Source organism: Giraffa tippelskirchi, chromosome 8 (genome assembly GCF_054371585.1).
Source record: "Giraffa tippelskirchi isolate mGirTip1 chromosome 8, T2T-mGirTip1v1.2.pri, whole genome shotgun sequence".
In the NCBI taxonomy this organism is placed as follows: Eukaryota; Metazoa; Chordata; class Mammalia; order Artiodactyla; family Giraffidae; genus Giraffa; species Giraffa tippelskirchi.
The window spans coordinates 98,713,819-98,726,419 of NC_137282.1; the positions used below are offsets into that span (position 1 = coordinate 98,713,819).

General features: G+C 37.2%; 1 protein-coding gene across 5 annotated transcripts in view; it reads right to left on the reverse strand.

Moving 5' to 3' along the window:
• PDE4D (phosphodiesterase 4D) overlaps positions 1–12,601 on the reverse strand; it is a 1,572,405-nt gene that overhangs the window by 428,487 nt on the left and 1,131,317 nt on the right. Inside the window, exon 1 of one of the 5 annotated variants that reach the window (XM_081524290.1) lies at positions 3,859–5,446. The exons of the other annotated variants lie outside the window; for them this stretch is intronic. Within the exon in view, the coding sequence (XP_081380416.1) occupies positions 3,859–3,986 (128 nt within the window). The 5' untranslated portion in view covers positions 3,987–5,446. Of the gene's footprint in view, positions 1–3,858; positions 5,447–12,601 lie in introns of those variants that run through there. 5 annotated transcript variants of the gene reach the window in all.

The following is a 12,601-nucleotide window of genomic DNA, read 5'->3' on the forward strand; positions in this document are numbered from 1 at the left end:
CCCAGAGACTACAGGGAAGAAGGAGCATACAGAATGGAGAGAATGAGAAGAAGGTGGGAAGCAGGAGGGACCCCAGAGCAGCGCAGGACAGAAGCCCGCCAGCCAGAGACACGGGGCAGAGCTGCTGAGATGTGTGAGCACCCAGAGGTGCTGGGGTGTCAGAAGTGTTGCCCAGAAGCACAGGTGTTTTCTGTACCTGAGGGTGCTTTGAGTCCTGACACGCCTCTTTCACTGCTCCCAATATTTGTTGCTAATTTTGCTAAAAAAAAAAAAAAATTGTTTTCTGAGTCTAATACTACTGCAGGACAAACAGAACTAGGGCTTACATTGCACAATCTTTGTAACTGATTGTATCCACTTTTGTGCTTCTATCACATTTCTGACATTTTCAATATCACTTTCCTCTAGGAACTTTCCTCTCTCCCCTTCACAGTGACTTCTCATTTTTTGCTACATGGTTATGTTTGATGAAGCAAAAGGAAATACATATGTTTTGCTGACTTGGTAAAAACAAAAGCATGATCCCCAACCACTTAGGCCAGGGGTCTAAAGTCAGTTAGCGCTGTATGCAGACTCTACAGGGAAATGAGGAAGGGAACTCAGCCGATCCAGAATAGCAGAGGCAACATCTTGCCAAAGACTCCATACAATGGTGCTCAGGGAAGGGATACATACATCTATGCAAAGATAGGCAACACACACTTTCTCATCATTTATTTCCTAAATAAAATTTATTGTCTGATCTGTGCCTGGCTCTATTCCGGGCACCAAGGATGTGGCAGTGAGCAAGAAGCAATCCATACACTCAAAAACCCTGCAGCTTGACTGGGTGAGGATGGAGTGGAAAAGCCAGATTAAATCTGATTACTTACTCTCTGTGTATGAAAATTGGGACATCAAAAGTATTATAAAATTAAAGAAAGTTATTTTTTGCAAGAGTAAAAAATAGAGTCCTTGAGTTTGTGGAGGCTTCAAAATATTAGAGGAAATATTTTTAAAAACATGAATATAGAAAATTGTTAGAATCACAGGTGATAAGACTGTCATTCTCTTCAACACTGAGATTAATTAAGATTTAGGAGTGTTAGCTTCTTTGTTAATCTGTTCACTGCTGCTCCTGAAATAAGAATTCATGTGGTCACACTTACAATGTTGCTCATTCTCAATTTGGAAATTATCTCCCTGTGTTCCAAGGCAACATGCTGTTCTTTCAACAAGTCATCATTGTTTTATAAGGATATACTTGAACTCAAATTGAGGTATATTTTGATACGACTAGATTTCCTACTTTATTCTCTCCATTTAATGAAAAGTCATATTTCTTTTTACCACCTCAATATTTCACTTCATTGACTAAGTTAGAACACCAACATACAGCTCCTCTTCTTTAGATGCTTTCTGGGCTTCCTCCCTTTTTCCTTCCCTCCCTTTTGGTAATTATCAAAACAGTATCCTTTCTGCCAAGAGCACAAATGTAACTACATGAAAGGAAACTTAAACATGTTGTCTTAAACAAATCTTAGATGAGTCCCAGCAAATATTCTGAAACCTGACCATTTAATTTGGGGTCGATTGTAGTGCATCTACAATAATAATCTATCACTGTTCCAGATGTACTGACTTCTCAGCAGATTAAAAAGAAATTCAAATAAAGGTTTTAAAATATACAGCTTGAAAATGAGTTACACAATAGAAAGACACCATTCATGACTTGGATCTTCCTTCACCCATTTATCCATCCCCTCCAACCATTGTTTTCATTGCAAGTTTGTTGCCAGAGTTATACTTCTATGGGATAGAAGCTCTACATATAATGACTTGATGATTACATATCTTTAAAAAAAAAGACCATTTATTTGATTTACTTGCTGTATATAATAAGCAATGTATTGTACTGAATAACAAGCTAGACCTGACATTTTTACAAATTTGAGGTCTACACTACAAAATACTAGTTATTGTCAAACACCTTGCAAGGATATTTGCTTGCAAAATGCATTGTAATACTCAGTGTAAAAAGTGACTGAAGATAAGTCTGAACTTGTCTGGGTACAATGCAACATGCTGAGTCCACACTACATACATATACTTATCAGCTTATATAAACACACAATTCTGCTGACTTACACAGGAAGTTGATTACTTTTAAGTGGAAAAAAAGGTAAGGTAATGTGAATAGGAACACAGCATTGACTCGTTTGAAGACCTTACTGATATAAATTTAAAATAAAAAAGGAAGGAATTGAACCCTGTTTAACTGGTTTCAAGCCAATGCCATAACCACTATGTCTCTCTCAATAAACGTGATATTAGTAAAAAAAAATTACCTAACTTTGTCAAACTATAGGTAACAGTTCTATCAACCTGTATTGCATATGCATTTCAAGTAGGCTTTCAAGACGCAACATCCCCTATTATGGAAGAATGTTACATTTTCATGACTATACATTAACAATTTGGCGTCTTGTGTGCCTTTGTGGTGTGGGTGTCACACTCCTAATTACAGAAGGGAGTTGGGTGACTGATTAAAACTCAACTGTGTAGGGAGTCTCAGGATACATTTTGCTAATGTTCTCTGATACAGTTGCTAGTTACTGCCAGTGTGTTATAAATTCAAATGGTCCTAGAGGTCGACAGGAAGAGCCTTGGTACTTGGGGAAGAGAATTGAATATTTCCCCTCACAAAAATTTTTTAAAAGTTCATTCCCATCAACTTTTTTTTTTTTTTTACAGTTGAAAAACTAACCCCAAGGCATTTCTGAGAGTTTGAAAACTTTTAGAAAAAAATCACTTAAATATCCGAATGTTCCTCTATGTTTACAAATAAGGTCATGTCTGGCAAAATGTATCCTTTATGCGTGAGTTTATGCATGCATCATAAGAAAAGGAAAAATAGAAATGTAGGCTGATTATGATAGTCTTTCAGTAAGTAATGTCGCTTTTTGAATTTTGGATTCTGATTTCAAGATTTCATAAAATTATGGAGAATTGGCATTTTCACAGAGAATAGAGTCTCATTGTAAAATGCTCCCAAAGTTCATTCTGAAAAAGCTGAATATAACGACTGTATAAAACCCAAATTGAGGGATCAGTTTTAGACCCATTTGTCAAACATATCAACCCTATTTTTACACTGCAATAAAAAGGCTAGAAGATAAGAAAGGGTTTTCTTACTGCACTCCCTCTTTTCTTATAATGAAAACACTCAGTTCAACTTTGCAACTCTTAATTATACAACGTGAGCTGGCCTGGATAGTGTGAGAGAGAGAGAGAGAGAGAGAGAGAGAGAGAGTGTGTGTGTGTGTGGGAGGGGGTCTGTGTGGAGACTGTGAGTTAGCACAATTTTGGAACCTTGATCTAGAAATGACATCTTCTTCAGAGGAAAAATATCTAAGCCTATTCTGGCCTCCATAGTGACCACATATAAATCAATGCTTTTTATAGAATTTGAACCTATTTATCACACTTAGGCATTAAGGAATGTATCTGTAGATTGTGAGATACTGGGAATCTGGTAATAAGAGATTTTAATAAATATATCCATTATTCAGGAAAATCCTCTGTGAAATATTCACTGTAGATGATTCTGAAGGTAGTACAAGCACTAGTAATCTCTCAAATTCCTAAAATCTACAGACCCTGAAACCATATCAGCTTTTGCTAATAGCTAAGCTAAGAATATTTTCCAGCTCTCTTTCCTCTTTGGTTAATTTTTTTCTAGCTATCCAGTATGCTGAATTTTGGAACTAACCTCTCACCCTGACCCTCCCAGCTCAGCAGACCTCCAAAGCAGTTAACTAAAAGGGTAACAAAACACGTTTTCACAGACAAACAGCTAGAAGAAAGGAAAGCAGTTACCGTCTCCTCTGTGACTTAATGTCAATGGGCTTGTTGGTTGCATAAGGTGATCCATGAACATATGCAGGGCTTCGGAATCTAGCCATCTTCCCCAGGGTTAGGTACTCACAGCTGGTTGGCAAACTCATTTTATCCAAAAGGCAGGAAGTAAAAACAAGTCTTAGGAGTCAGCCCAGCATTCCTGGGATATGCTGGAAAGAACGTGTCAGAGAATGGATTTCAGACATATGCTGCTCTCTGGTCGCTGGGTGCTGCTTTGCTTTAAAAGTAAACCCGTGTTTCTCAGAGGCTACATGCACTCGCTTGTTTTCTTTTCATGGATACAGGAAGCTTGTTGCTTATTTCTAACCAGAATCAGTGCTCTGACCAATTATTGGCTGAGTAGATGAGGTAAAAATTCTTTAGTGCCACAAAAACCTATTCCCACTCAGATGAGATCTCTGAGTAGGCAGCAAGCTTTAATCCATTATTGTCTGATGTCTAAAAGAACATCAACCTAATGTTACAGTGGTTGGCAAATCAGACTAACACTGCACACCGAACATGCATCTGAGAAGGAGGAATCATCAATTATTTGGTATGTTTTCAAAGGGGGGGAACTGTTTGCTAAACTTATTAGAGATCCTTAGAAAATGAGATGGGCACATGGAAATGATTTTGGTGGTTTTCCAATTTGCTGGTCAAAAAATTGTGGGTTCTCCCTCATAAATTGCTGTTCACAATAGGACTGAACTCAGCCTCAGGAACATAAAAAAATGGTCAGCAAAGCCTTTTGTATACTAGTTTGGACTTTGAAACTGATGTTTTTCCTTATTAGAAATATTCTCTCAGAAGGAACCTAGCTGCTCGCTGGATGAAAAACTATCGAAAAACTGATGGGAAATTCTTTACTATTTTAAAGTCATTTTTTTTTTTTTCGTAACAATGAAAGACAAACTGGAGAAATTGGAAACCGTTCCAAAATTCTCCCTAGAGCTACAAATCTCAGAGAAAAGTTAGAGCTTTCATGAGCCCACAGTTTTCAACAGTTCTCACCTCATTTCCTAGTATTCTAGCAACACAAAACCACTGCGGCCCTCATGTGCAGTCTCAAGATAGGAGTTCAGAGTACTATTTAGGGTAATTTTTATGTTTGAAAAATGATTTCTTATCCAGGATTTGAATAAACACAACCTATTTATTTAAGAGACCTGGGACCCAGGCAAACACAAAGTCTGCTGAGAGAAAGCTATATTTTATTTTGTAGTGGCCAAATTCAGACAATGTTTGGGTTTAAGCCACACCATTTAAACTCAGATTTTTTTTAAGCTCGAAAGGGAAGATAATTTTCCATTTGACAGTAAGCATTTCCTATCTAATGATTCTCCTTTTTGTACTTTTTTATTACAAAACGACACATGGTCATTTTAACATGTGAAATGACAGAGAGGTATATAAATAAAACCCTTACTTCTTTTTCCTATGAGTTAATATCACTTATTTTCTGTATGCTAATTCTGTCACTGCATTTACAGACATATACCTACACACATAATACATATACACACTGACAAATATATAGGGCTTCTTCATCCTGTTTCTGTAAAGTGGGATTATACTTTATTTTGATCTTCTACAAATATTTTTATGCTTAAAAGAATTCATGGATTTTTTTTTTCAAGCAATACGTAGAAATCTAGTATGTTCTTTTTAACAATTACATAAGGCGCCACAGAATGAATGCATTATTATTTATTCAACCAATCGTCTAGTGGTAGACATATAATTTGGGGTTTCTATAAACAGTAAACACATTTGTCAATATATTCTTAATGGCTGGAGCTTTTATTTCTGAAAGTGGGTCCCCAGATCGCAAATTCTGTGTGGTTTTCCCTTTAATAGCCTACGGCAGTGCACACCTAAAAGTCATGTCAGAAAAGGTCTATTTCCCACACCCTTGAAAACACTCTCTTCTGACATTCAAGTCTGTTCCTTTATAGCAGAAAAATAAGGTAGCCAGCGCTCCAAAATGTCCAGTGATTGCATGAGGCTCCTTGCAAAAATGAAACTGTTATTAGGGTTCCTATGCAGGAAAGGGCAGCCTACTTGAACTGAGATACACCAGGGAGAAGATTTGAACCTCATCAACGTGAGAGAATAGACCAAAATAGAGCAGAGGTAGCCAAGAATTTTTGCTTAATTTTTATAGTCAACGGGAGAGAAAACACCGACAGAGTTCCTGCCATGTTTCCAGTACTTGGTATATCTTCCTTACTGCTGCTGCTGCTGCTGCTAAGTCACTTCAGTCATGACCGACTCTGTGCGACCCCATAGACGGCAGCCCACCAGGCTCCGCCGTCCCTGGGTTTCTCCAGGCAAGAACACTGGAGTGGGTTGCCATTTCCTTCTCCAGTGCATGAAAGGGAAAAGTGGAAGTGAAGTCACTCAGTTGTGTCTGACTGTTAGCGACCCCATGGACTGCAGCCCACCAGGCTCCTCCGTCCATGGGGTTTCCCAGGCAAAAGTACTGGAGTGGGGTGCCATTGCCTTCTCCAATGCATGAAAGGGAAAAGTGAAAGTGAAGTCGCTCATCCGACTCTTGGCAACCCCATGGACTGCAGCCTACCAGGCTCCTCCATCCATGGGATTTTCCAGGCAAGAGTACTGGAGTGGAGTGCCATTGCCTTCTCCGTATCTTCCTTACTAATATTTCATAATCGGGGAAATACCATATAATTTTACAACACGGTGTAGTGCCTAATGATTACCAACTAACTGTGATGTACAACTTTGATGTACAACTGTGTAAAATTTATAGTTTTCAAATTTAAGGGGCCCTTTGGACCTACTGTCCCATCTTAGGGTCCTAAGAACACATGTACAATATTTTTATCTATAAACTGATTTAAGGGTCTTTGTCCAATACTAGAGAATAAGAACTGCATCATGTAAGAATTTCCTAAAAGGGGTAGGAAAAAAAAACTGAAGAGTAAGACATAAACCTCTATTGGAAAAAATAAATATTCACTGCTAGGTAAAATTCCTTGATTTTCTTCACAGGGGCATTTTTGCTTGCACCTGGGCAATGATTTACCACAAATTGACGGCATTTCCTGGGGATTACTTGTACTCAAGTTGAGATGAGAAGGGATTACATTTAAAATCTAACCTGCCAAGAATTTAGAATCGGTAAGAATGATGGCCAATTAGCAGCGGTGGCCTTGGAGGCAAAGTCAAACCTTCCTATCTTACACAATTCCCTTTCTCTGAGGCTGGGCAGAAGCAGTTGGTGACTCTACCTTAGGGAAAATGCAAACACAAGGGAGAACTTACTGTTCAAGTTAACAGGTTCACAGCAAGATAGGGCTCAGATTTCACTTAGGAATGATCATTAGAAAGGCAGGAAAATCCAGCACAAATCTCACTCGTCAGCCCCATAATTCTAAAACAAGGGCAGAAATCACATTAGGGTATCAAGAACACCAATTTTTTGGTATACTAGAGGTTCAATACTGGTCATGTCCTTGACAACAACTAAAAGCAATGGCTACTAAGTAACAGTTTGAGGCCACAGGACTTCTCTTCTAAAAATTTCAATATTTATCAAAGAAGATTCTTTCACCCGAGAGCTCTACCCTGGCATCATGGGTTTGGCAAATTGCAAAGCTGAAGGAATTCTGTCAGGATACCAGGAAATCATCTGTTCGTGACCTTATCAAAGCCCAAGAATCAGCGGAACCATTTTTCCTTCCTTGTGGTTTTGGGAGGACTGCCTCCTACCCTCTGTGTTCTCTGTCACACCCAGACCAGCAAGCAATGCTGCCAGTGTTCACATCCACCTTCAGCTGTCAGGGCTTTTCTCACTCTCTGACCTACGCATTTCCCAGCAAATGGATCCAATCCAGTGGCATCAAACAGTCATGATGTGCTAATAAATTCTCACATCTTCTTCCAGAGTCTGTACTTTTCTGCCATTACAATCAACTGCTCACAAGGAAATTCCATTTGGAAGTCCCACAACTGCTTCATTCCAGCTTTTAATTCACATCAATTCTCTGTCCCTCTCTCCCAAAACAGTTTTCTTCCTGTGTTCTCTGCCCCTCTTGCCATACAGCCACCCCCTCGACAGTCATTTCTAACCAGGCCACAAATCCTAAAGACATGAATAAATTGAATAATACATTACATTAAATAGCATATTGTTATACTATAATAATGCTCTATTTTTATAACAATATTAGATTAGCAATGATAGTAATAATAGCAGATGATTTCTATGCAGTAGACACTATAATTAGCTCTTTGAATCTTCATAAAATAATTGAGTTCAGCACTGTCATTACATCCCTTTTGTAGATGAGAAAAGCAAGGCATAGAGATGGAGGTACATCCCCAGGTCAGAGTCTTAAGAGTGGAATCAGAGTTAGGAACCAGTTAACCTGGCTCCAAAAAACAGACTATGTTACTCCTCTTGGCAGAGGACTATGCTACTCCTCTCGGTATTTCCCTGAAATTAACTCATTAATTTTTTTTTTTTTTTCATATTTTGCCTCAAGTTAATATCTCCGGTCTTTTTCTCCTTAATTCCATTCTTCACTTGAATATCGCGTGGATCATTTTTAAACAGGAATCTGAACATGTGACTATTTTGCTTATTATCATTCAATGACTCCCCATTTCTTTAGTGATAAAGCTCAACATTTAAGATCCAAAGCTTAGCACAGAGATCCCCTCTGACCTTGCTCTGATGTCCACTCCTGTATCTGTCATAGATAACCCTGGTAGCATCCTGGGAAGTCTGGCTCTTTCACACTCCTGGACCTTCAAGATGAAAAGTCCTCTGATTAGCATACTTTTCTCTCCCCTCTCCAGCTGGCTGACTCCTTTTAAGTGTCATCTCTTCCAAAACACATTCTCCGTTCCTCAGTTTTATTGAGATGCCTCTCATATGTTTTTTTTTCCAGCCACATATGACTCTAACTCACCGTTTCACAGCTCTTCATTCATTTATAACTCTCCCTGTGGCACCAGAGTTGCTGGAGGGCAGGCATTCTGCCTTATTTCACTTGCAACTCTAGCACCTAAACCACGCTTGCTTGTTAAATAAAGCAGCTGAAATTATAAAGGCGCTGGATGTCCCAAAGACTCGCTTAACTCTCTCCTGAATCCTTCATTCTCAGCTACTCTTCCAGAATAATAATCATTAACGACTGAAATACATTTGAAGTAGTCAAACTATTCACTGCACTCTACCAAACACAAATATTTCACAAAGAACAACCACTGTAATGTGAATGTGAAGTCTCTTCTCAGGGAATGAGGAATGTACATGGGTTTTAGCGGGGGATGTCAGAGATGTGTCTGCCTGGGCAAACAATTTCAGTTCAAGCATTAAATTATCAAAGTAGTTGTTCAACCACCTGATTAATCACAAGTTATGCCTTTATTTAATCATGCTCTATGCTTTGAGAACAACTGGCATATTTCAAATTCATCAATTAATCAGTCTTCTATAAAGTATTAGCTTTTCTGATAATCTTCTTCTGAAACTCCACATAGTATACTCCATACAGTCTTGGACAAAATGGTTTCCAATTGAATGAAACACTGCAAGTCCACATGCAGATTTACCATGAAGGACATAACAGTGTTTCCCAACTTAATAAGAGGATGTAAATTTCCTTACTGTCCAAATGCTTGGAAAAAAATGGAATATCCATTCAATACAAATATCATGAAATCAATAAAATGACTATGTTGAAAAACAGACTACACTGATATACTAACTGGCATCTTACACACATAAACACAGACAAACATGTGAATCCCACTGCCACATGTGTTTGGGAAATTCTCCATTACATAGATGTTTTTGGAGGAGCAGGAGTAATCAGTTTTTATTATGCTAATGTTTGTCCCAATTTGTGAATAAGAAATGGATAGACTATGTGGCACCCTCCATGGGAACCTATGTGACACTGTGGGAATTAGGCTTCTGAAATAATATCTAATGACATGGAGATGAATTCATAAAATATTAACAGTCAAAAACTAGGTTATAAAACAGTTTAATAGTATGATATTGTTTTCAACAAACAAAAAAAATACACTCATATATTGAAAACAAGAGAATAAAAATAATACACATCAGAATATAAAAACATATATATACAGATGGGAAGAAACAGATGATTTTAATTTTCTGTGTTTCTCCTACCTATATTACCTAAACATTCTAGAATGTCTCATGTTACTATTTTAATAAGACAAGTGAAATTTTATTAAAATTTCAAAATCTGGATTCCATCAACTAAAAAGAGAAATTATTGATTGAGATGAATTAGCAAATTACATAGCAGAAAATAATAGAAATATTGATTTTTTTTTTTTTTTTTTTTTTTGCATTTGGTGTTTATAGCATCTTTGGCATGTATTCAGATACAGTTGTTAAGACTAGCAAAAAATTGCTTGGACTTGAGTAGTGAACAAAAAGAAAACAGTTCCTATAGCTAAGGGGGACCCTAAAATCTGGGTATCTTTTGGGACCGAAGCTAGATGAGACTCACAGGTCACAGAACTGTTTTAAAAAAATTATGCAATCAGGGGGCCTCCTTATTTATTTGGGAACATATTTCAATAAAAATGAATCTGTAAGCTTTAGCAGTGCTAGAATTTTGAAAATATACTAAAATGAAAGGGGCTAATAGGATTATTATAGATGCAAATAAAAGGGGCAGTGGTCATGCTTAGGTTGAAAAAAAATGAAATAATTTATAATAACAAGAGCATTGATTATTCCAAATCTAGATAACTTGTTTCAGTGAGTCACCTGAAAACAAAGTCCTTAAAGAATGATCTACAAAATAAAATACAGTGAAAAATGAAAGAGTCAGCTATTTCCTTAAGAAGCTACATTTCTGGACTTCCCTGTTGGAGGTTAAGACTCCAAACTGCCAATGCAGGAGGTGTAGGTTCAATCTCTGGTTGGGGAGCTGAGATTCCACGTATCTCACGGACAAAACATAAAATAGAATCAATACCGTAACGTAGTCAATAAAGACTTACAAAATGATCCACATCGAACAAATCTTAAAAAAAATAAAAAAGTTACAACTCCCCCTGACCTGATTGATATTTACAAACAATTTCTTGATCTAGAATCTGACTTCTTGACTAGAGCTACCTAGAAAAGGTATCATGTGGATTTGGTGTTTGTAGACCGGTCATACCTTCAGTTGTAAGAGACAGTGTTAACATTTTGACTCACAAATTAGCCTCTTGGGAATATTGTTAGCTTGACTCAATTCTGTAGATTGTGAAAACTGGTGAGACTTAATGGCATACCTTTTAAACCTTGAAAAATTATGAAATCTCATAAATCAGTCAGCCTCATCAGCAGGCCTAACTTTATAGCAAGGATAACTTTTCTTAATTAATCAACTGCTTCATTTTATAAGAAGGCAAGTTTGGAATAAATGAACCAGAGCTTTTCACCTTTTCAGACAAGTTTTATTCATCTAATAGTGTCCCATTGGGAAGAATGTCTGAAAATTTTATATCTGTTAATTGTCACCTCCGCAAAAATCCCAACAGAAACCTGCAAATCACACAAAGTTAACTAAACATACTGCAGTAAGGGAGAAGACCCCTCAGACAGGGTCTTTTTTTTTAAATTAAGACTTTAAAAAAAGATTTTTGATATGAACCATTTTTTAAAGTCTTTATTGGATTTGTTACAATATTGCTTCTGTTTTATTTTCTTGTTTTTTTTTGGCTATGAGGAATGTGGGATCTTCGCTCCCAACCAGGGATTGAACCAGCATCCTCTCTATTGGAAGGTAAAGTCTCAACCACTGGACTGTCCGTGAACTCCCTCGGACAGGGTCTTAAGAGTACCTTATCAAAAGAAGCTAGGGAAGCAAGCAGCTAAGTTACTGTTTGTTCATTCTCATTTTTTTTTTTTTTTTTCTTTTAAACACAGGGATAGGAAAGTAGCTCGATCCCAGTATCATTTAACAGGGAAAGGAAATTCTGTTGGTTTCAGTTTCACACCTAACAAAGGCCCTTGAGTACTGATAATCTTATCTCAATGAACCTATTATATACGCAAAGCTTAAAGGAGCAATAAAATCAACTGAACAAAGTGATGTTCATTCATTGAAGTCTCAGGTAGGTGCACACAATTTATACCTCCAAGCTCTTTATAAACTGTTTGAATGTTAAACAGAGTGACATTTTGCTTTAGAATGTATGAAAATGGAAACAAATGAGTTTAATAAACATAATGGGCTCTGACAACATGACTTCTGCAACAGATGTCCTATACTACTTCCTACACTTTCGTCCTTAAACAGCATCATTTGCTTGCCAAGATACAAACTGTTGCCAATATTCAGCTGCAGAATTTCCAACAATAGGAAGCAGTGGAAAGAATTAAAACAGTTTAGTGCTTAATTTCCAAATAATCAAATGTCTTCTACCATTATAAAATGGAAGATGAAAAACAATACTGCTGCAAGTTCTTACTCTGTCAACTAGTTTGTCAAGCAAAGAGGAGGTGTCTTTGGCAAAGACTGTTCTATATTTGGTAGCTGGATGATTAAAAAAAAAAAAATATCAACTCATTCCTCTACCTCAGCTAGTTAGCCAGCCAACATGAGTTGAACACCTACTATATATACACAAAAGAAATAAATGCTATAACTCGTATCTAGGAAAAGAAGTCATAAATTCATTTGATGTCCAATTCATGCATCATGGAAGG